Source organism: Hyaena hyaena, unplaced genomic scaffold, assembly GCF_003009895.1.
Source record: "Hyaena hyaena isolate Hyena2069 unplaced genomic scaffold, ASM300989v1 scaffold_372, whole genome shotgun sequence".
Lineage (NCBI taxonomy): Eukaryota > Metazoa > Chordata > Mammalia > Carnivora > Hyaenidae > Hyaena > Hyaena hyaena.
Window position 1 is genome coordinate 1,487,973 of NW_024081004.1, and position 22,529 is coordinate 1,510,501.

General features: G+C 38.3%; 1 protein-coding gene across 1 annotated transcript in view; it reads left to right on the forward strand.

Moving 5' to 3' along the window:
- The window catches only part of WDR70 (WD repeat domain 70), a 290,059-nt gene that overhangs the window by 226,957 nt on the left and 40,573 nt on the right, over positions 1 to 22,529 (forward strand). Inside the window, exons 11-13 of the mRNA XM_039250525.1 lie at positions 9,456 to 9,555; positions 12,799 to 12,883; positions 14,343 to 14,481. Of these exons, the coding sequence (XP_039106456.1) occupies positions 9,456 to 9,555; positions 12,799 to 12,883; positions 14,343 to 14,481 (324 nt within the window). The remainder of the gene's footprint in view (positions 1 to 9,455; positions 9,556 to 12,798; positions 12,884 to 14,342; positions 14,482 to 22,529) is intronic.

Below are 22,529 nucleotides of genomic sequence, written 5' to 3' on the forward strand. Positions count from 1 at the left end.
ACAGGGATGACTGGGCATGTCTCTGGTCAACCAGGAAGCTAGCCCATGATTTTTCACAAGATGGCTGGCTTCCAGAAACAATAAGAGAGCAAATCCCAATATATAGGCCTTTAACAGTTCTCGCTTGTGTCTTGTTTGCTAGTGTCCCCTGTTAGCCTTCTCTGAGAAGCAGATGCTAAGGCAGCATTAGATGTGTAAGAGATCTATCTATTGCTAAAACTTCTGTAATGGAACAAGCAAGTGAGGAGTCAGAGGAGGCTAGAGGCTACCACATGGGATACATGTGCAACTCCTATGCAGGAAAGAAGGAAAGTAGGAGGGAATTAGGGTTGGCTAGGAAGCATCTCAGATAGCAGCACAGTTCTAGCAAAGCTTTGACCAGACCAGTGGGAAGCCCTTTTGCCAGAATCATCTCAAGGTTTTATTAATCTGCTCCAACTATGATCTGTCATTCAGCACAACAGCTACAATAGGGACTACTCCTTGGTTAAGTCTGCAGTCAGCAATCCCTTTGTGGAAGGACTAGGAGAATTATTGCTCCTCTGAGTAGCACTGTCATTTTTCTTACGAATCTGGCTATCTGTGTAGTTAGTAGGCTCCTGGTCTGAAAATAGGCTCAGATATGTGAACAGAACAGATATGACCTTTCTTGGGGTGACCACCTTCAGTCTCCTCTGTTCACCTCTCTTTTTTGATGGTAGAGGTTAAGCAGTACCTTTGTTGTCTGCCCATCTCTTCTGCCCCCTAGGGATGCCATGTTCCGCCAACATTCTCCACAGCTCCCTCCATATCAAGCCTCCCTTAGCTGTCTCTCTGCCTTCCAGTCATTATTTATATTGTAGTAGCTGCAGCCTTTTGATTTCTAGTAATTAAGTTCTGCAATCTGGCTATTATTACTTCAGGCCTCATCATCCCTGTGGATGTCAGTGGTCTAGCTCCGTGACATTATCCTTGGGCTGCAGAGGAGAGCTGCCCCTGAACTTGGTGATGCTGACTCGCTCACCTGTGCATGGCCTTGGCGAATGGTATTTCTTCTGGGCTCTCCCATGAAAAGTAATAATCTGTGTTTTCTGGCTTGACACAATATATCCATTCCAGCATGCCCACTTCCCCCGAGCCTTTTTAGTCTTTTTCTCTGTCCTCTGCTAGGGCAATCAGGGTGTTTTTATTTCATTCAACATTGGCTATCACATTTCCAGGCCTCTCACAGCATCCTAGCAGCTTGTTTGCCCAGTCCCCTGGGACCCTTTTCTAAAAATCTGACCCCCAAACCACAGTATCCTGCTTATCTAGTCTTACACCAAAGCCCCCTCGATTAAGCATTCTCACAATTTAAACTCAAGGCACATCAAGGCTCCTGCCAATAGCTGCTAGCTAATCTTGTATCTCTTTTGGTTATAATCTCTTCCCTCTTTTTAGCTACTTCCCCAGCTGAGTAATCCTGGGATTCAACCCTAGTTATTGGGCTAGCAGCCAGGAGAGGAGGAGGTAGGGGCAGGTCCTCATGGGGGAAAGGCAGTTGTAGCATTTTCTAATACAAAGGAGTTTCTAGCTCTTATTAGGGCAAGAGTTGGCCACCTTTCTAAGCTGTGAGGGTTCTAAGGGTGGCCTGGGATGGGGTTGGGGGTAGTCTACAGATCCAGCATTCTCTGGGCATCCATCCAGATATCCTGTCCTATGTTTCAGGGTCTCAGGTTTTCCCAACTAGAGTTCTGACCTTAGGATAGCAGACCTGGCTTCGCTGAGCATTTAAATGTCTCCGGAGCTCTGTAAATCTAACTACCAAATCTCTTTAGTTTGTTGCTCAGCTGTGTCTGTTCTTCCACTGCAGGACATGAGGGTACTAAAGTTGGCCCTCTGGCTCTCCCGTGTATCCTTAAACTGTTAATGGCCCTCAGTTTCTCATTATCCCTCTGTAGGGTATCAGTACGACCTAGCAGTAGCCATCCAACATGATTACCTTTGTAGGCATTGCTCCTCCCATATTTTTTAGATGCCTAAAACATTGTACCCACAAGCACACTCCTCTATCCCATGAAGTTTTTCCAGGTCACATAGGAGTTGAACCAGTACCAAGTGCTGGAGTTTATCTATACCTCATAGTCCACTTAGGACAGTGTCCTCTTTACCTACCAGGCAGTGAATGAGCCAGTCCCACATTCCTATCTTAGCTGCTGTGTTGTTGGGTCACTCTTAGCACTACTTGTGTTAGTCTGGGCCCTCCAAAAACATACACCAAGACCACAATTAAACATACGAGACTTACTGGGAAAAGGCCTATAAGGGGAAAAAGGGAGGGAGCCTGAGAAATCTGGAAATCTGAGAGCATACAGGTCATACCTCTGTGAAAGACAGGAAAGAAAGGAGTATTAAATGTCTATTCAATGATGAATGGATAAATAAAATATGGTACATTCATACAATGGGATCTTATTTGGCAATAAAAAGAAATGAAATACTGATACATATCTACACCATGGATGAGCCTCAGAAACAGGATGCTAAGTGAAAGAAGCCAGGTACAAAAGATAGCATATTGTATAATTTAATTTATAGGAAATGTTCAGATAGGCAAATATACAAAGACAAACTAGATTAGTGGTTGCTTGGGGCTGAGGGGTTAGGGGGGAAATGGAGAATGATTGCTAATGTGTATGCGGTTTCTTTTCAGGGGTGATGGAAATGTTCTAGAATTGATTGTGGTGGTAGTTGCCCAACTCTCTGAAAATACTAAAATCATTGAACTGTATACTTTAAGTGGGCAAATTCCATACTATGTGAATTATGTCTCAAGAAAACTGTTATATTAAAGGAAAAGAAAAAAAGAGGGCTGTGCCAAAGGAGTCTTAGACTATAGCACAATGTCAAGAAAATTTCATTCAGATTAATTAGGAGTCCTTTATCCCTTGTGCTCAGTCATTGGCTGGGAGCAGCCTTTGGAAAGCCTGGCCAAGTCACAGAAGCAGGGAAAGTAGCATTCAGTTTATGCAGTGGGAGGCATAAGAGGCACACATTTTGATGAAAAGAATAGCAAAGTTGTATTGTAAAGGAGTGTGCTACACTTGCATAAACTCATTAAATTCTCCCAACAGCTAAAGTAGATACTATTATTATTATTCTCATTTAATAAATGGCATAGGGAGATTAGTTAGTGCAAGATCATATGGGTGGTAAGTGGTGAAGCCTGGAGTTGAACTTGTCAGTCTGGCTGCACAGTCTGTGCTTTTTATTATTATGCCATATTTTCATACAATGTATCAATCCGAATATCATAGAATCAGTTGGAGAGGTCTTATTGTCTGTTTTTCCTCACTAGAATGAAGGCTTCATGGGAGTAGGGAATGGCAAAACATGTTCCTATGACTGTTTTTATTCTTTTGTATATATTCTCCTCATTCTCTTTACTAAGTCTCCAAACTCAGAGAAACAGGAGCAAATTATGTTCAGTCTAGATATACATTTATTTTGTTTTTCAATCTTGCCATTTAAAACATTCTGACATATTTTTAATCCCAATGTAACTGTAGCATGTAATTGAAAATACAGAATTGCTTGGTTATCACTAAACTTGAAAATAGATCCCAATGAGAAAGAAATTTTATATCCAATGAGGGGTCCTAGGACTAGATTTGAGAGGACAAGTGTTAGTAAACCTCATTTATTAGAGAGTCCAGCATTTGCTTCATCTTGCTCTTGGAGTTTGTGTTTTGTTAGCATAGTTGCGTTTCAGCAACTTTCTGAAAAGAGGTACCTACTAGTGACTTAATCTATATGTGGCATTGACAAGCAGGGATTTAGTTGGTCAAATATAACACAGGAGAAGTTAGGGGTGGGAAGATGTGTAAGGAGAGTTATTTTAAAAATTAAGAAACCAAGAAACAGAAAGATTAAGCAGTTTGGCCAGGGTCAAACTCAAATGTATCAAATTGAAAATTTAGGTTAAGTCAGCTTGGCTGTAGGACCAATACTCTTTCTATTAAATTTTTCTCTATTTTCAGCCCAGCAATTTATTTAAATTCTTTCATTTAAAATAGTTTATTCCACTGTCTCGATTAATTACACAACATGTTTTGATCATTTTGAGGGCTGTTGTTCCTCTTGCATTGGCTAACACACACTAGAATGATAAAGGTACTGGGATCTGGGCAGCCCCCGGATGTATGTACACTCACTGACCATCGGTAGCACCCCAGAATGTTTCGATTATGGTTAGGATTTCAGGAATGGTATATTTAAGACTTTGTGGAAGACGTCATATTTTTCTTGGAGATTCTGGCAGACTGCATTAGAGAAGAAAAACTAGAATTAGCATAACCACAGATGACAGGACCAGGACCCATAAGTAGATGTTGGAATTCTAGGAAGGAGCCTTGGACCCAGTTTAAAGTGGTCCCAATTAAAGCCACCCAGAAATGGATGGTTTTTGCTTATAATGTAATGAGTTTGTACTGCCAGAGGCTCCTGACCAGCTGCGAAGAGAGGATGTAGGGACATTTGTACCCACTGGAGTTTGTACAGTATCTCAGGAGAGGGCCTTTAAAACTAGCATTTGTGCCTGCACTTTCCGGCAGTGAGCACATGTGAGACTTGATACTCTCCATATCATAACATAAGGCACTCCCAAGGATAGGAAATGTATATAAAGGAGTTAATAATCTCCGTTTCCCATAAGAACAATGTTCTTTGCCTCGGATGATCATAAAATCAGTTAAAGGAGAAGTCTCAGTTTTAGATTTCCCATATTACTCCAGAAGTGTTTTTAGTCAGGTTGACTCTGTTTCCAGAGTGTGAGGGTATTTATCATTGTTACTGTCCAAGTGTTGATATTTTACAAAAATTTAAGATCCCCTCTGGCTATTTTGTTTCATTAGAAGAAACTTCTGTTACTGGTTCAAATGAAGTTAGTAATTGAGCACTTTTGACATAAAATCTGTGAGCTCTCCATCTCAAGTGAGGACATTTTGCCTCTTTATTTTATTGGGTTCTTAAAAAAGTTTTTTTTAAGTTTATTTATTCATTTTTTGAGAGAGAGACGGGGATAGGGAGGATCCGAAGCAGGCTCCATGCTGTCAGCGTAGAGCCCGACACGGGGCTTAAACTCACGAACTGTGAGATCATGACCTGAGCTAAAACCAAGAGTGGGACACTTAACTGACTGACTGAGCCACACAGGTCCCCTTTACTGGGTCCTTTAAAAAAGGAAATGATTTAGAAATTTTGAGTGCAGTGTCTCCTTCAAAATCTTAGTTATTAATATGTAGCCATTTGTCACTCTAAAAGACTATTGCACTGAGGTATAAATTGATACAATAGAATCAATAGAAATAGAGGAATAGAAAATAGAACTAGGGCAATAGAAAATATGGGAAGTCACAAAAACAAGGTGAGGCTTGTTTTGTGGCATATATTCATACATTTTGCATTACAAATAATGAATTGTAGAAGTTTCAAAACACCCAACCTCCAACATAGTGGTTCTTTAAAGTAGTACCTAAATGAGGGCACCTGGGTGCTTCAGTTCAACTCTTCATCTCAGCTCAGGTCTTGATCTCAGGGTCATGAGTTCAAGCCCCATATTAGGCTCCATTCTGGGCATGAAGTCCAAAAAACAAAACAAAACAAACAAAAAAATAAAAAAAACAAGTAGTTCCTAAATGAGGAGACCTAAAAGCATAAAAGTATGGTAGATGAATATTGGGTAAAGTCCTTTCTTACTAGATTAAGGCAAAATCCTGGGGCGCCTGGATGGCTCAGTCGGTAAAGCATCCGACTTCTGCTCAGGTCATGATCTCATGGTTCGTGGGTTCGAGCCCCGCATCGGGCTCTGTGCGTCCGACTTTGGCTCGGGTCATGATCTCATGGTTTGTGATTCGAGCCCCGCGTCGGGCTCCGCTGACAGCCGGCTCAGAGCCTGGAGCCTGTTTCGGATTCTGTGTCTCCCTCTCTAACCCTCCCCTGCTCATGCTCTCTCTCTCTCTCTCTCAAAAATAAAAAATTAAAAAAAAAACATTAAAAATTTTTAAAAAAGAGGAAGGAAGACCAATTTAGGGAACAGCAGATTTGCAGTTCATCTCACCCCTGTCTGAGCAACAAGGATGAGAGTTAGATTGTCCCAGAGAGCAACCTGCTTGCCACTGGGCTCATGCTGAAGCGTGTATGATAGGATTCCCTTGGATTCCATACCTTTTAAGGGTCTGTATCCCACTTTACTGGTATATGTGTATATACACATATGTGTGTATATATGTATTTCTATGTTCAGACATCGGCATTCAAAATCTCTTTTGTCCTATTAATAATAAAAAGTGCACATTGATCAGTTAGTTGAATTATATGTACTTATATATATCAGTTTTGTCTTTTCCTTAAGAATCACAGAGCTGTCAGAGACCCTAGAAGTCATCTTGTGCAGTTTGTTTATTTTACAGAAGATAGACTTCTGATCTGGAGAGGCTCATTTGTCCCTAGTTGCTAATGTGTGACTGAACTAAGCCTAGATTTCCTATCTCCTGGTCCTGGCCCAGTGCTTGTTTTACTGTACTGTACCGCCTTACCGCTCCTGAAATGATGGGTCATTAAATATAAACAAAACATTTAAAACAAATAAACAAAAACTAAGTTGGGGCACCTGGGTGGCTCAGTTGGTTAAGCGTCTCACTTCAGCTCAGGTCATGATCTCATGGTTCATGAATTCGAGTCCCACACTGAGCTCTCTCTTGTCGGTGCAGAGCCTGCTTCAGATCCTCTCTCCCCGTCTCTCTACCCTGCCCTTGTGCTCTCACTCTCTCTCAAAAATAAACATAAAATAAGTTAATTTCACTGAGAGGCCAAATGTGGGTACAGATTTGATGGTAAACTGTTACCCCTACAGTATCTTTCAGAAGTTTTATTTAGAGTTTAGTAGTTGATGACTTCTTGAAACATGACCAATTGGGAAATTTTCCTAATCGAGTTTGGTAGCAAAGTTTTGTTTTTCTGAGGAACAAAATATTCCTAATCTATCTCCACATGTGTCCTGAATGATCTTTTTAAAATAAGCAAACCTAGTCATGTTTTCCTCTGAGTAAACTCTATTAAACAGCTCTCTTTGATAAAGTCTAAGTCCTGAACATGGCGTATAAGGCTCCTGGTGACCCAAGGCCCTGCTCACACCATCCCCTCCCCTCACACTTCCCTCGAGTCAGGGCTCACTTCTTTTAGTTCTTTGACTGTGACCAGCTCTTTTACCTTTATGCACATGTTAGCTTTTCTATTGCTTCCTAACAAATCACCAAATGACTTAAAAAACCACCAATTTATTATTTCACAATCTCTTCAGGTAAGATGTCTGGCATGGTGTGGTGGGATACTCTTCTTTGGGTCTCACCAAATTAAAATCAAAGTACTAGCCAAGGCTGTAGCTCTCATCTGGGGCTCAGCATCCTCTTTCAAACACCCTGGTTATTGGCAACATTCAGATACCCATTTCCTTGACACATCTTTAGAGTCAGCAGGGACATGTCCGACACTTTTTATTCTTCCAGCCTCTCTCTGACATACTCTCCTGTCATGTCTGTGTGGCTTCCTCTTCTGTCCTCAGCCAGCAGGAAGTTCTCCTTGCAAAGGACTCATGTGACTATTTCAGCCCCACCTAGATAATCCAGGATAATCTCCCTATTTTAGGAATAGCCAGTTAGTAACTTTAGTTATACCTCAAGAGTCCCTTTTGCCATGTAGAATGACATATTTATGGGCATGACACCGGGGGTGGGGGCAGGAGGAGAGTTCATAGGGGTTAAAAATTCTGCCTACTATGACACAGTACTCTCGTTCTTGCCTCTGCATCCTGCTCCTTCATCTGCTAACTCATACCTTCATCTACTGGGTCTCAGGAGGTTTTCTTACCCCTTCCCCCCATTCTCAGGGTTAGATCAGGCATTGCTCTTCAGTGCTCACTTAGGACTCTTCACATCCCCATTGTACCACTTGTCACTTGGTATGCATATCTGTATTGTTTGAGGGGACTGTCTGTCAACTCTCTGAGGGAAGAAGCCATGTTTATCTTGACACATTTGCATTTCCCTGCTTAACATTATGTCTGCCATACAGTTGACGCCCAGTTAAAAACAAAAGTTGAATCAATAAATTATTTGTACCCATGAAAGGTGGAAGCATGATAGCTGTGTTTAATACAAATTTCTAAGACTGTCAGAGGAAAAGAGAAGACAAATTTAACTCAATATTTATAAATTATTAGAAACAACAACAACAACAAAAACTCTAGCCTGCATTTGTAAAGTACTGTATGCCTCATTACTGTGCTTTTAGTGGAAGCTCACTGACAGAGTGTCAGGGATATTGCTGGAAGCTCTGGTTTGTGATTAATTCTTGTTCAGGTTGATGTAAGACCAAAGGAGATGAGGTCACTTGTATTCCTATACCTGTGGCCCCCAGGAGAGTCCTACATCCTGTTGTCACTAGTAGTGTCCCTGTCCATTCACTGGAATTTTCCAGACTGGTACATCTGGGATAACTGACTCCCTAGTCCTTTAGCCTAAGCTGGTTACTGAGTCACAACTGAGTGACAGGATTAGTATAGTCGAGTTACTTTTAAAAGTCGCTAACTGTGAAGAAGCAATATTAGGAGTAAAAGGACTATTAACGCACATCCTCAGAGAAGAAGTAGTGTTTAAGAGCAGGCCTTTTGGGTTACATACCCAGCTCTACCACTTGCCAGCTCTGTGACCTTAGATTAGTCTCTGGGGTTCAGTTTCCTCAACTATAACATAGAGATGATCATAGTAGAACCTTTAGATTGTGAGAATGAAGTAGGCAAGACCATAGAGGATGGAGTGCCTAGAGTGTGATAAGCCACGTGGCAGGGTTACCTCTCCTCCTCCTCCCCCACAACGTTATCCTACAGGCACATCCAAGAGAATTCAAGGCCTACAACCACATGCACAGTGTCTGGCATTCCTGTACTAGGAATACAGTCATATATATACATATATATATAAAACAGCTCCAACATGGAGCTTGAACTCAGAACCCTGAGAACAAGATTTGCACACTTTACTCAGCCATCCAGGCAGCCCTACAATGATACATTCGATTTAGTAAATAACATGTTCACTTGTAATTTTTATTTATATTTACTCTTTCAGATAAGTATAGGAAATTGTCCCAAGAACTTTATAAAAACTGAATACTGTGTTAATCTTGTGTTGCCCAAAACTTCCTCAGGCAGTTTGAAAGATGGGACTTACTTAATCTCTTTTTTATTATTAAAAGCAAATGGATGCTTTTGGAAACCATCTGAATTTTTTTCCAGAATAAAGAAAAGTATAGTCAAGTAAAATTAATATTTTACATGTATCATTTTCTGGATCATAGAGTAAAATACTCCTACCACAGAAATGTTCTTGTGTGAATTCAGGTGAGATGTTAATTAACACTTTGCTTGTCTTTGCAAATAGGTTCATCCTAAGTTCCACTATAAACAGGCTCATGACCCAGGCACAGACACTTCTTGTGTGGCATTTTCCTATGATGGCAATGTCCTTGCTTCTCGTGGAGGTAGGTTAAAAACTTTCTTTTGGCTGTATTTCTATATATAAAATGATCATAATTAACTCTAATAAATATTACATTAATATCCTAACAATTAGTAAAGATAGCTGTGCTTTTGTTAATATACGTTTGCCAGTCTGACTTCTTTTTCAGTAAAAAGCATATCCAACTTGGCAAAATTGTTTTATTAGAAGATATCAAGTAAAATTTAGAAAATATGTACTTTTTTGCCTGAGTTTTTATTTTAACTTCAAATTCCATTGGAGTTTGAAGCCTCCAAGGATGATCTTTCTCTCTATTTTATGTAGATGATGTTCTACAGTATTTCTGTACTATTTTTTAATTTAGAGTCTTCTGTTTGCTCACCGTTAATTTTTTTTTCAGTTCAAACACTATAACAATTCAGTTTTAAAAAAAAGTATACCTGAATGTCATTTATTTATTTATTTATTTATTTATTTAATATGTATTTATTTTTGAGAGAGAGAGAGCAGGGGAGGGACAGAGAGAGAGGGAGACACAGAATCCACAGCAGGCTCCAGGCTGCAAGCTGTCAGCACAGAGCCTGACACGGAGCTTGAACGCACGAACTGTGAGATCATGACCTGAGCCGAAGTTGGACCCTTAACCTACTGAGCTAGCCAGGTGCCCCTGGGTGTGATTTTTTAAATAGCTACATAGTTTTATGTGGCCATACTATAAGTTTACTTATCCGCACTCATATGGTTGAATATGAATTGTACCTTTTTGCTGAATCTTTCTCACGTGGATAAGCTAAGTGTTGACAGGAGATAGGAGGGCAGCTTATGAGTAAAGCATTACACAAAGTATGGGACATGACTGAGGATCTTCCTGGAGGCCCATTTGCAGGGAGGGAAAGAAACAGCAGAGTGAGTAGGGAGTACTCCCATGTAACATGGGAGCCATGTTACAGATGGCTTTAAATATCAAAGTATTTAATCTTTATTCCATAGGCTGAGTTAATCTAGCAACACTACATTCAGTCATACATTCATTCCATCAACTACTATATTATGTTGAGCAACTACTCTGAGTTACCTTTATGCGAGGTGCTGAGTATAAACTGTGAACATCAATAACAGAGTTCCTTTCCTAAAAGAGTTTGCAATCTGTTGTAGAGAGTAGTGGGAGTGAGGAGGAGATGGAGAGACATGGCACAGGTTTTGCTCAGTACAGCCACTCCATGCCTGTGTGTCTTGGGGACGGCATTCAGATGCTCTTTCCTCTGAAAAAGTCTCTCTATTATACCCAATGTACCCTCATTTACGTAATTGTAAAAAATCAAAGCCCATGTATATGTATTTTCTATTTGTGATATGTATGGAAAAGGTGGGTATTTATAAAATATGTATTTTGGTTCATCAATTCTAACCTATTCAAGTCCTGAGATGACTCTTAATTAAAACTATATATGTACTTTACTTACAAATAGTGGCTCTTACCCCAAGAGTGTGTATCTGAATCTTCTGGGAAAGTTTTTCAAAAATTTTTAATGTTTTTTTTTAAATTTTTTTATTTCTGAGAGAGAGAGAGAGAGAGAGCAGGGGAAGGTCAGGGAGGGAGGGAGACACAGAATCCAAGGCAGGCTCTAGGCTCTGAGCTATCTGTCAGCAGAGCCCGACACGGCTCAAACTCATGAACCGTGCAATCATGACCTGACCTGAGTCGAAGTCGGACGCTTAACCGACTGAGCCACCCAGGCGCCCCTGGGAAAGTTTTTCAAATGATAGATATTTCACCTAGAAATTCTCACATTCACTCTTGCCCCTTTAGAAGGTGTACCCAAATCTCCAACATGGAGTGGGGAGATAAGGGACTGAGAGAGAAATGTAATTTGAAAATCCTTCTCAGAGTATTCTAAAACAGGCCAGCCCCAACCCAGCTGTTAAGTACTAGAAGTATAGGACTAATTCCATTTCAATCAAAGCCATGTTGGTGATAATTCTTACCTTCCCCTTCCATCCTATAATAGCTGTTGGGTAACATGTTGCCAACACAACAGGTATACTATATTCCATCATTTTCCTTCCTGGGTGTATAGAATATGACAGATGGAAGTCTATTCAGCAGAGTCCTGGGGTGTTGTAAGGTATTCCTGCTAGTCCAGACCTACCACTTTAGCTAAACTCTTTAATGCAGACTAATGGTTTTTTTTTTTTTTTTTAACTGTTTGAGAATTGTGAGGGTATGTAATTTTTTTTAAGACTAAAAGCAAAAAGGTGAATCTTACAAAGTTCTTCCAGTATAAGCAGGTCCCCAGTCCAGCCAGTTGTGGATTAGTGCACCTGCCAAAAGTTGTGTTTCAGAGGAAGGGTCACTTGGGAGCGAGTAGAGACTTTTACTGAACTCTCCACTCACCTCACTTGTACCTGATATTGATTCCTTATTGGACCCGAGGGGTTGAGGCAGGTCTCAGCTGTGGACACTGGGGAGAAAGAGCAGCAAAGACATTACTTATATGAGTTTTGGCTTTCATTCCGGTCAGGAGTATTAGTTAGTAGCCCTATAGGAAAAAAAAAAAAGTGATCCTTAGAAAAATATCCATTATACTTTAAAGAGCTTGGAAAAGGCGTACTCCCCAGCAAAGTGAAGAGTGATAGCCACAGGTGGAGTTACACTGGAGGGAAGGGAATCACATGGCTCACCCTCATTAATGTTAATAGATAGCTTCATCTACACACCAGTGGGAGAAAGAATCTGTTGTGAATTGAACTATTTTCAGTCCTGATGGTTGTTAAATTAATATCTTCTTAAGCAGTCAGGTTATGCTCAACTATACCTTAGGGGAACTGCCAGCTGCTGTGAAATCACTCCTTAGAGTAGATTCTCCAGGGTTCCTTCTAGCCTACAGATGCTACATCAGTTTGAAAATTTATTTCTAGGAGGCCAGTTCATTATCATATATCTTTCTACTGTTCTCACATCTACTACTTTCAAACTCCCCAAACAGTTAAGAAAATAAAACTTATGTGCTTCTTTCTTTTTCTTTTTCCCCTTCCTTCCTTCCTTCCTTCCTTCCTTCCTTCCTTCCTTCCTTCCTTCCTTCCTTCCTTCCTTCTTTCCTTCCTTCCTTCCTTCCTTCCTTCCTTCCATCCTTCCTTCCTTCCTTCCTTCCTTCCTTCCTTCCTTCCTATAGTTATACACTAAGGTTAGCAAACTCTAAACTTGGAACTAGTTCTTTTTGCACAATTCACTTTCTTTGTTTTTTCTTTTTTATTCCTCTCTCAGGTGATGATACATTGAAATTATGGGACATTCGACAGTTTAATAAGCCACTTTTTTCAGCCTCGGGTCTTCCTACCATGTTCCCAATGTAAGTAGCGTATTTTAAATAATTGATAAACGTAAGAGAATGGAAAAGAAATATCTTCACCTTAATGTTAATTTATATCATATGTTTTTTAAAAGGGACATGAAGAGAATTTAAAATCTGTTCTTGAATATGCATTTTATTTTTCCTTTTGATTTGCACATTTTTCAGACCTTAAAATTCTTTTGAGGTTGAAATGATGTATGTTCATGTGTTTGTATGTGTGACTATATGTGTATACACACATAGGTCTTGGAGCAGTAAAAATATTTTAAGGGATTGAGTTGTTCTTTTAATATGTATAAATGACAGGGTAGGCCTCCATATTTGTTGTCTTTTAAAATCTGAATCCCATTCCATTAAAGCAGTTTTTCATAGTCACTGAGCATTATTATATATTGTTTTCTCAATTTTTTCTTATCTTCATTCCAGTCAATAACTCAGTATCCTTCACTTGTTCAGAGTATTCTGCTCAAGGTAGCTGAACACTGTCCTCAACATTTTCTTAAGTTGACAACTGAAGCACATAAAGATTTTTCTAAGGCAGCTGAGGTGGGATTTGAACTTTAAGTCCTACAGTTTGTTAAGCAAAGCTTTCTCTTTATGTAGAAATAAAATTTCACATCTGTGTTAAATAATGACCAACAGGGAGAGCGTGAAGTTGATGGAGGCGCCAAGTTCAGGAAACTGTGTAATAATAGCAGAGCACTAATTCTAGCACGGTCCATTGCCCATGACATTTATCTGTTAAAACAAACAGATGGACAAACAAACATGAATTTATAGATGATGAGACTTTTTTGAGCTATTACGCCTGCTACAAGCTATGCTAACTGCATGACTTCTTTGGACCATGTCTTAGACTGTTCGCAATCAGGTGTCCAGATCTCTAATAACAAGGGCTGTTGAATTCTAGCCATCAGTCAGGTTCCAGCGGTCCAGCCTGCTCCTCATTTCATGGTGCTTGACTTGACAAAACTCAAATTATTTGGGGATGGTAGTTAGTGGTGATAAAAAACATAATTCCAAAACTGGACAAAATAATCACTACTTAGACATTAGTCATACAATGTCTATTTGTCTATAGCACTGTCGATGTCTATATTGAGTTTTTCCCACACTTCCTTTACATTAAAAAATACAGTGTGTAGAAGTTAAAAGCACACATTCTGAAATCAGACTGCCTACGTTCGGAGCCCAACTGCACCACTTACTTTTGTGGTCTTGGGCAAGGTTTATTTAATCGCTCTCTGCCTCAGTCTCTTCATCAGTAAAATGGGAATAATAATATCCACCTAATAAGATTATTGTGAAGATTAAGCAAAAAAATAATAATAAGTGCTTGACTTACTATAAGCCCTCTTTAAGAGTTACTTCTTATTACAATGGTGGTGTTTATATTTTATTTAACTCACTGTTGTAGAGTCACAAGCTTATGCTTATACACTGTTTTTGTCTATAGGACTGACTGCTGTTTCAGTCCAGATGACAAGCTCGTGGTCACTGGGACATCCGTTCAAAGGGGATGTGGCAGCGGCAAACTTGTTTTCTTTGAGCGCAAGACTTTCCAAAGGGTGTATGAAATAGACATCACAGATGCGGTATGTAAATTCTTTTCTCCTCAGCCTTGAGAATGAAGTGAAGTTTGCCTCTTAATCATCTTTTGTTTTGGTTTTAGTTTTTAAATAGAACATAAGCCCTGGCCCTTACAGTGCAATGGTAGTTGCTCTTTTTTCTCCAACACAGGAATTATTAGACTGTTGCAGACTGACTGATCTACCCTTTCCCTTCCTTTGACCCAGTATTTCCTATGGGTCTGTCACACTTCAGTCAGAATTTCAGCTGGGCTGGGATGTTTGCCCCTCTTCCAACTAGTTTGAAGAGAGCAGATGCTAATCTAATCATCATGTAGGCTATAGAAGGGAGTGTCCCACAGTGTACATGTTTGTGAAGATTCAGGGATTGTGGACAGAAATGAAAGTTATGCCCCCTGAAAGTGATGAATTGTGTCATCGTTTCTGAAACCATGAAATCTTTGACAGAATTTGCCTTTCCAGAATTGTCATTGCTGTAAGGCTGAGCTTCTGTTGAGCTCAATTTCTATTTAGTTATTTGGGAGCTTAAAACATTTCAGATTTAACTTCTGCTACCTAAAAAAAAATTAATTAGTTTTCTTTACATATTTATATAAGCACTAAAACACTAGCATGCATGCACTGACTCATTGATTCATTCATTCCTGTCCTGGACTGGAGCTGTATGTAATGCAGTAATAGTAAAGTTTCCCAGAGGAAAATCTGAATTCCTTTATAGTCTTTTAAAGTATGTATTATTATTTCGATAGTAAGGTAAGTCATTGTTATTTTCTGAGTATGAAACAGACCAATTAATGTCTGTAAGTTTCCTTTGGCTCACTGTCAAATCCTTTAGCAATATCCTATATCTTAAACAGTGCCCTTATGTAGGCTTCCCATTTGTTTCAGCTCTTTGTAAACAGTTGGGACATATTATGTACTTAAATGATTCAGACAGTTGAACAACTGTTTTTAAATCACCAGTAAAAAGCTCATGTCTCTAATGTTCTAGTATTACTATGGAGTCTTAATTTGTAGGCCCTAAATTTGAAACCATGGTATAGTTAGAGACAATGAGGTAACAATGAGACCAATTCTAGATGAGTACTTGGGTTTTATAGATTCTAATCTCATGACATAATTTGAAATGAGCCAGCACTAATAAGAATTATTTTGGGGAACAGCCAAGAGCCAACTAAAATGCTAGAATCAAAGAAAACACTCTTGACTAGATCAACTTTAGTCTCAAAAAATGAAATTATTATAATTGGTTGTTCCAGAAGTAAGCTGTGTTCTGTTATGCCTCTCAGTGACTATACATTTTAGGATTACTCATGATGTGTGGTTTTAAATTATAATTAAATTTGAAATCTAAATAAATTAAGGGATGTATGATTGCACTTTTAAGACACACTAGGTTTTTGTAGTGTATGGAACATGCCGTTTGCTGTGTTGTTCTGGGTTGCTCTTCTAGCTAGATCTTTTTCTTCATAGTCCTTACAGCCATTGCATCTATTATATGTTTGTGTGTTTTATCTGTGTTCTTCCTCAAGATGTAAGCCCACTAGAGCAGAAATTTTGTTGTGTTCTCTGTGATATCCTCAGTGCTTAGAACTGACAGACACATCGGTTGTATTTAATCAATAGTTATTGAAAAAGTGAATGGTATACTGGAGAAGCATATATAATGCATTCTATAGAGCACAGTGTATATTTGGAGAGTGAGGCAGGAGAGAAGTATCTAGAGATGGAAAAGTAACATGATCATGTATACCTTCATAATAAGGTGAGTTTATCTTTGTTTGTTTGTTTATAGCAAAGGAATGACACAATCAGATTTACGCTTTAAAACCATTCATTTTTACTGAAGTGTGAAGGTTAAATTTATAAGGTTTGGCATTCATTTGTGTATGAAGGCTGAGGTTTATTACTTGGGAAACTTGGTCAGTGTTAGCTCTGAGATTAAAAAAGAAAGAAAGTAAAAGAAAAGAAAGCAGAATTCAGAAGAAATACAGTGCATTGTTGATAGGTTGAGGTTCAAAGGCCTGCAGGATGTCTGGGTGGAGATAGTAGGCAGATAGGTACTTGAGTTTGGTGCCTAAGAGGAAGAAGACACAGTTTTGGGAGAAATATTTACAGGTTATAGTTGAAATATTGGCTACTGATTAGTCTAAGGCACAAAGGATGGAGAACATGAGCCCTAGGAAACCTGAATGTTTAAGGCATGAGCAAATGAAGAGAAGTTAACAAAAAGGAACGGTCATTATGTAAATGGAATATACCGTACATTGAATTGTGTTTGGAAAGGCAGAAAACAGATTTTGAGATCCATATTAATAGATGGGTGAAAAGAAAACTACAAATAGGGACAAAGCCATGGCACTTTAAACAGGTCTTTTACATAATTGATTTAGGATTCCTTTGCATTTTTGTTGTTAAATCAGACAGCATTGGTTTTTTTTAATGTTTGTTTATTTCTGGGGGGGGCACACAAGCAGGGGAGGGGCAGAGAGAGAGGCGGAGAGAGAATCCCAAGCAGACCGCGCACGCTATCAACACAGAGCCCAACTCAGGCTCTAACTCCCAAACCAAAACCTGAGATCATGACCTGAGCAGAAATCAAGAGTTGAACACTTAACCACAACTGAGCTGCCCAGGCAGCCCTCAGACAGCATTGTTTTTGTCTTCATAGTAAGTAGAATGTTATGTTAAAGGAACTTTAAAATGTCCCTTTGATTTATTTGCAGAAGTTTTAAGTCTTCTTGGAATGTAAGAAAATAAGTGTATTCTTTGGAATGGATAAAGAGGGTGGACATTTTGTTAGAAGGGCCAAAAATATCTCTTCTTTTATTGTGATTCTGTCATTAAAAACCAGAATAGTCATTTCTTTTGGAAATACTGCACTCTGCTGTGGTAAGGTACTTACTGTGTTGAGTTTTAATTCACATAAAAGGCAACATCTCATCCTTACTCTCAGCATTTAGTGGTTTGCTTGCTTGACTAGGCACAGACAACGGTGGCTTGAGGTCTGTCCTCGATGAGTCCATTTACTTGAGTAAAATATGAGTGATTGTATTCTCACATCCTCCTATAAAATAAAATACACCCTAGCTCATTCTATTTAGAATGCCAAGCTCAGCACGTATATGGAACCAAACAATGTTTTCAGTCGGGGATGTTAACAACTATACAGTTTCCTAATAACTAAAAGTTATACTATAACTTTCACATAAATAGCTTTTAAAAATATAAAAATTTCATTTTCCATATTTATTTTTTAAACAAACATAAAGGAAAAACTGGTTTTAATTCCATTCTCTGTGTCATATGCTCTGAAAATTTTTTTTCTCTATTTAGTGTAGAGATACTCTTCACAAGGAGATGACAAATGTTTCTTTAACATTTACTATTTTTATTATCTGATGTTCATACACATTTTACAGTTCTATCTAAATTATTTTTAGATGTTTCTCTGTAGTCCAGTTGTGTTTCCTCACCTTAAAAAAAGTGCATATTTCTCACTTATCATCCAATTTTTTATGATTCAGGTAGTGTGCTTAGCCTCTTCTCTAAGTTCCAGAATATAACTTGAATCTTGAGTTTATAAGCTCACTTTAGTTTTGTGTAAGATGGGATTCTAAGCTTTTATATATTGTGTAAAAAGCTACCATTACTCTATTTTATGTAATCAAAGTATAGGAGAGAAAGAATGAACGTATAATTTGGAGGTGATGTATCAATTTTTTAAAAAATAATTATGTTTGGAAGAAAAATAGACATTTTCAAACCTTTTCAAAGTTCTAGTTATTTCAGGAGATGCCCTGACATAACATTATGAACTATTCTTAGTAATTTTTCATCAAACTATAATTTGTTATAAAATGACTAACAGAATTTCCCTCTTTTTTAACTCATATAAATCAAGGGACATGGTTTATACAATTATACTAACATATTACCATTTATACTCTTTAACCCAAGTGTAATAGAATAAAGTTTTTTGACCTGGTATTATTTAAGATAGTAGCCTCTTCACCTCAGGTGCTTTTGGCAATAATTTAACAGAAATTGGGTAAAGAGGGAAAAAGTGAAAAGGAAGGAGCTCCTGGGGAGCTCAGTCAGTTAAGCATCCAATTCTTGGTTTTGGCTCAGGTCACGATCTTACGGCTCATGAGTGCAATCCCCGCAGCAGGCTCTGTGCTGAATGTGTGGATCCTGCTTGGAATTCTCTCTCTCCCTTTCTCTCTGGCCCTCCTCTGCACTCTCCCCCCACTCCTCAGAAAAAAAAGTAAAAAAAAAAAGTTTAATAAAGGGTAGAAAGGCAAAAAAATAGAAATTTCATACTTGATCCTGACTGCTCTTCTGATTTGTTTGTTAGCTTATGTACTTAGGTGAGGGACCTCTGTTTCTAAGAACATTGGCTGAACAAAGTGAGGAATAGAAAGAAAGAAAAATAAACTTTTATTTGGGCTATAGCATCTAGCAAACTGATCTGGTATATGGTCACTTAAGGGAAAGGAAGGGAAATTTGCTTTGATATTTTCAACTAGATTGCTTTATTTCATTCATTCATTTTCAACTAAACTGCTTTAGATATTTCAAAGTTGATTGAGAAACCTAGTATCAACATAAGAAATACAATAGTAAAGGTCTTTTATGGAAGAAAAAAGTTTCATTTGTGACTATAACATATTTTATTATCTTTAGGAACATTTTTTAACCACCAAAGAGAATAGATAGCAAAGAGCAAGGATTATCTTAGGTTTTTGCTTCTTTTCCACCATTACTTGTTCTCCAGAATATCCTCTTTTATTTATGAGAAATGAAATCTAGATTATGCACATCTCATTTATGTTCTTTAAGAAAGAAAAATCAGAATGTCAAGTAATTGGTATCATCAGTTTGATGTCTTACTGTTAATTTTTTTCATGGTCCAACTCTACAGTTAGAAAAGTATATATTCTGGATCTGTCTTCCTGGGGCTTTATCAGTTACTTGCATCTTCATCAAATGGAGGAAAGTAAAATTAAAAAAAAGACTTTTCTGTTTATTATTAATATTAACTCTGGCCTTCCTCTAAAAGATAGGGAGAACTTGTAGGTTTTCTGCTAGATTTATTTATTTACTAACTACAGGCTGTATTCCTGCCCCTTATTATCATGGCTATTGGTTGAAAAATATATAATTATTGTTAAAATTATATTAATTAAGTTACAGCATTTATATGTACCAAAAGAAGGAAAAATATCTTATTTAACACCTATTTATCTTATTATAGAGATAGCCTATACGATACACTAAAGAGAAAGTGGGGTCAATATTATGTACAAAAATGATTTCTTTCGAACAAAAATTTTTATAAACATATCAACTATGTTTCCCTCTTTATTTAATTAGGTGAAGTTCTGATGGGAACTTGAGTTTACATTATTTTTCCTTAACATGCAAGATCTGATTTCTCATATATATCAATGAGGACTATACCAGATTCGCTTTTGGGTTTTTTAATTTCTTAGAGTGTGTGAGTGCAGGGGCAGAGGGGCAGAGGGAGGGAGAGAAAGAGTCTTAGGCAGACTCCATGCTTAAGATTAAGAGTCTAATGCAGGACTTGATGTGGGACTGGATCCTACAACTTTGGGATCATGACCTGAGCCAAAATCAAGATGTCGACGCTCAACCAACTGAGCCACCCAGGTGCCCCAACTTTTTGGTATTTTAATGTATTTTTCTGGTTATAAATGTAGTACATATTAAATCTAAAAACCTGACAATGTAGAAAAGATAACTAAGAAAGTAAGTATCATATCTAATCACATCACACATAGATTATTCCCAATATGACATTTAAATTAATAAATTTTGATGTCCAGGAAAATTGCTGTATTTGTTAACCTAAAGAATGACCTATAATCTAAAATGAAAGTATTACCGCTTTCACTTCACATAAAACATTTTGTGTTTTTCTTAGGAGAGTATGTTGATATTTTAAATCCAAAGAGATTGAAGGGAAAGAATAAATGGATATAACAAGGCCATAAAATAATGGACCCATCACAAAGCTAGCTAGCTATTTATCTTAATTTATAAGTGTAGGGGACATGCTGACCATTCCGACTACGGTCATCCTCCATTATTTGTACATATGTAAGAGAGCAGAAAGGTCATTCAAATTAATGGCTATTCCAGAAGTCCTTAGAAATGGCTTTGGAAAGTATCTTTGTTCTTAAATTTGAGTATGGATATAACTACTCTGGAAATTCACTTCAAACTAATGAAGCTAAGCTTGTGATAGCTGGTCTCTGGAGAGTAGAGCAACTCCTCTGTTCTTTTGTTTCATACTGGTAATGGACTAATGATCTGTCTTACTGATGGAAGGTTCCAGCGCAGGCAGAATTGCACCTCTTTAAATGTTTTCTAGCAATAAAGGAGTCAAGCAATGTCTTTGCCCAGCCAGGATCATACAGGTAATAGTACACAGAGGGAACCGGAGCTATTGGCAGTGCAAATGCCAACTGAAAATAAACTCTAAAGAAAGACTATATTTGGCATTTCTCTGCCTTCTAAAATACAGTGAAACCTTCTTAATATGAAGCTCAGGGGATGGAAAAAATGAGCTTTGAGTTTAACTAGCTTTCCATTATCTGATTTTTATTAAAGAACTATCAGGCAGCTGGTTGACTAGGGAATAGCAGTTGCTTTGAATTATGTATTATTTTGCATAAAGCAGCATCAGCTTAATGAAATTTTGCTGCAATTAATTTTCTTGGGAGGATTAAACAATGCAGATTCTAGATGGATACTGATTAACATATTTGTACTTAATAAAATATGTGTATTTCCCCACAGCCAAGTGATAAGACAGTACTTATTCACCATAGGTCTTTGGAGCATTTGCTCTTTGGAAACAGGAAGGCAGGGTACATGAGCACTGGTTGTTTCCTGGTTTTCCATGATGTATGAATATTTGATGAAGAACTTGGGAGTACGTAGAAAATAATGGAGTTTTCATGTAAATCTGCCAGAACCATGGTTCTTTCTCTAGCACTACCTTTTTTAGGGTCAAGAGCTGATTTCCAGGATGGCCATCAGGACAGTGTCTTATTGTCAGGATGCACAATGATCAGCACCTACTACTTTCTGTAGGAGTATTTTCTTTAATCATAGAAGAAAAAGTATGCCATTGGGCTATGATAAAAAACAATATTTCATTTTGGCTGCTTCTCTGGTTTGGATTACTAAATTATTTCTTGAAGCAAGCCCCATACTTCTGAGAGTTCAGTTTATGCATACTTATGAGAGTCCAGTACCTGGACCGACCGGGGTGCTTGGGTGGCTCAGTTGATTGAGTGTCCAACTCTTGATCTTGGCTCAGTTTATGATCTTACAGTTCATGAGTTCGAGTCCTGCATTGGGCCCCTTGCTGAGCGTGGAGCCTGCTTAAGATTTTCTCTCTCCACCTCCTCTCCTTAACCCCTCTCCCCCACTCTTTCTACAAATATATACATACACACACACACACACACACACACACACACACACCCCTCAGCTGGAGTCCCCTACCAAGTTAGCTGTTAACTTCACAATGTCTGAGTATCAGTATCAGTAAGACTTGGTGAAATTGCTTCTCATTGCATGTAAAACTATCATGTTGTGGATGCTCCCAGACAGTAGCTTGAGGATTTGAAGAATACCGTTGAGTGCTCATCATGCAAATAGAAAAGAAATCCCTGATTTTATGGTAATATTTGCGTTATCAACTCTTTCAATGTTTTAAGTAAGGAAAACTGAGAACTAGTTTAGTGCTGATTCATTGTTTTGGTTTTTGAAAATTATACAGTAAAATTTATATTTTTAAAAAATGTCCAGTTCTGTGATATTTAACACATGTGTGAATTTATGGAGCCACCATCAACACAGTCAGGATGCAGAACAGCTCCATCACCCTCAAAATACTCCCTTGTGCTATACTTCTGTGGTCACTCACTTGCTGCCTCCTGCCCTACCCTCCCCGCCCCCCACTCCTAACCCCTAGCGTTCACTGATCTGTTCTCCACTGTAGTACTACCTTTCAAGAA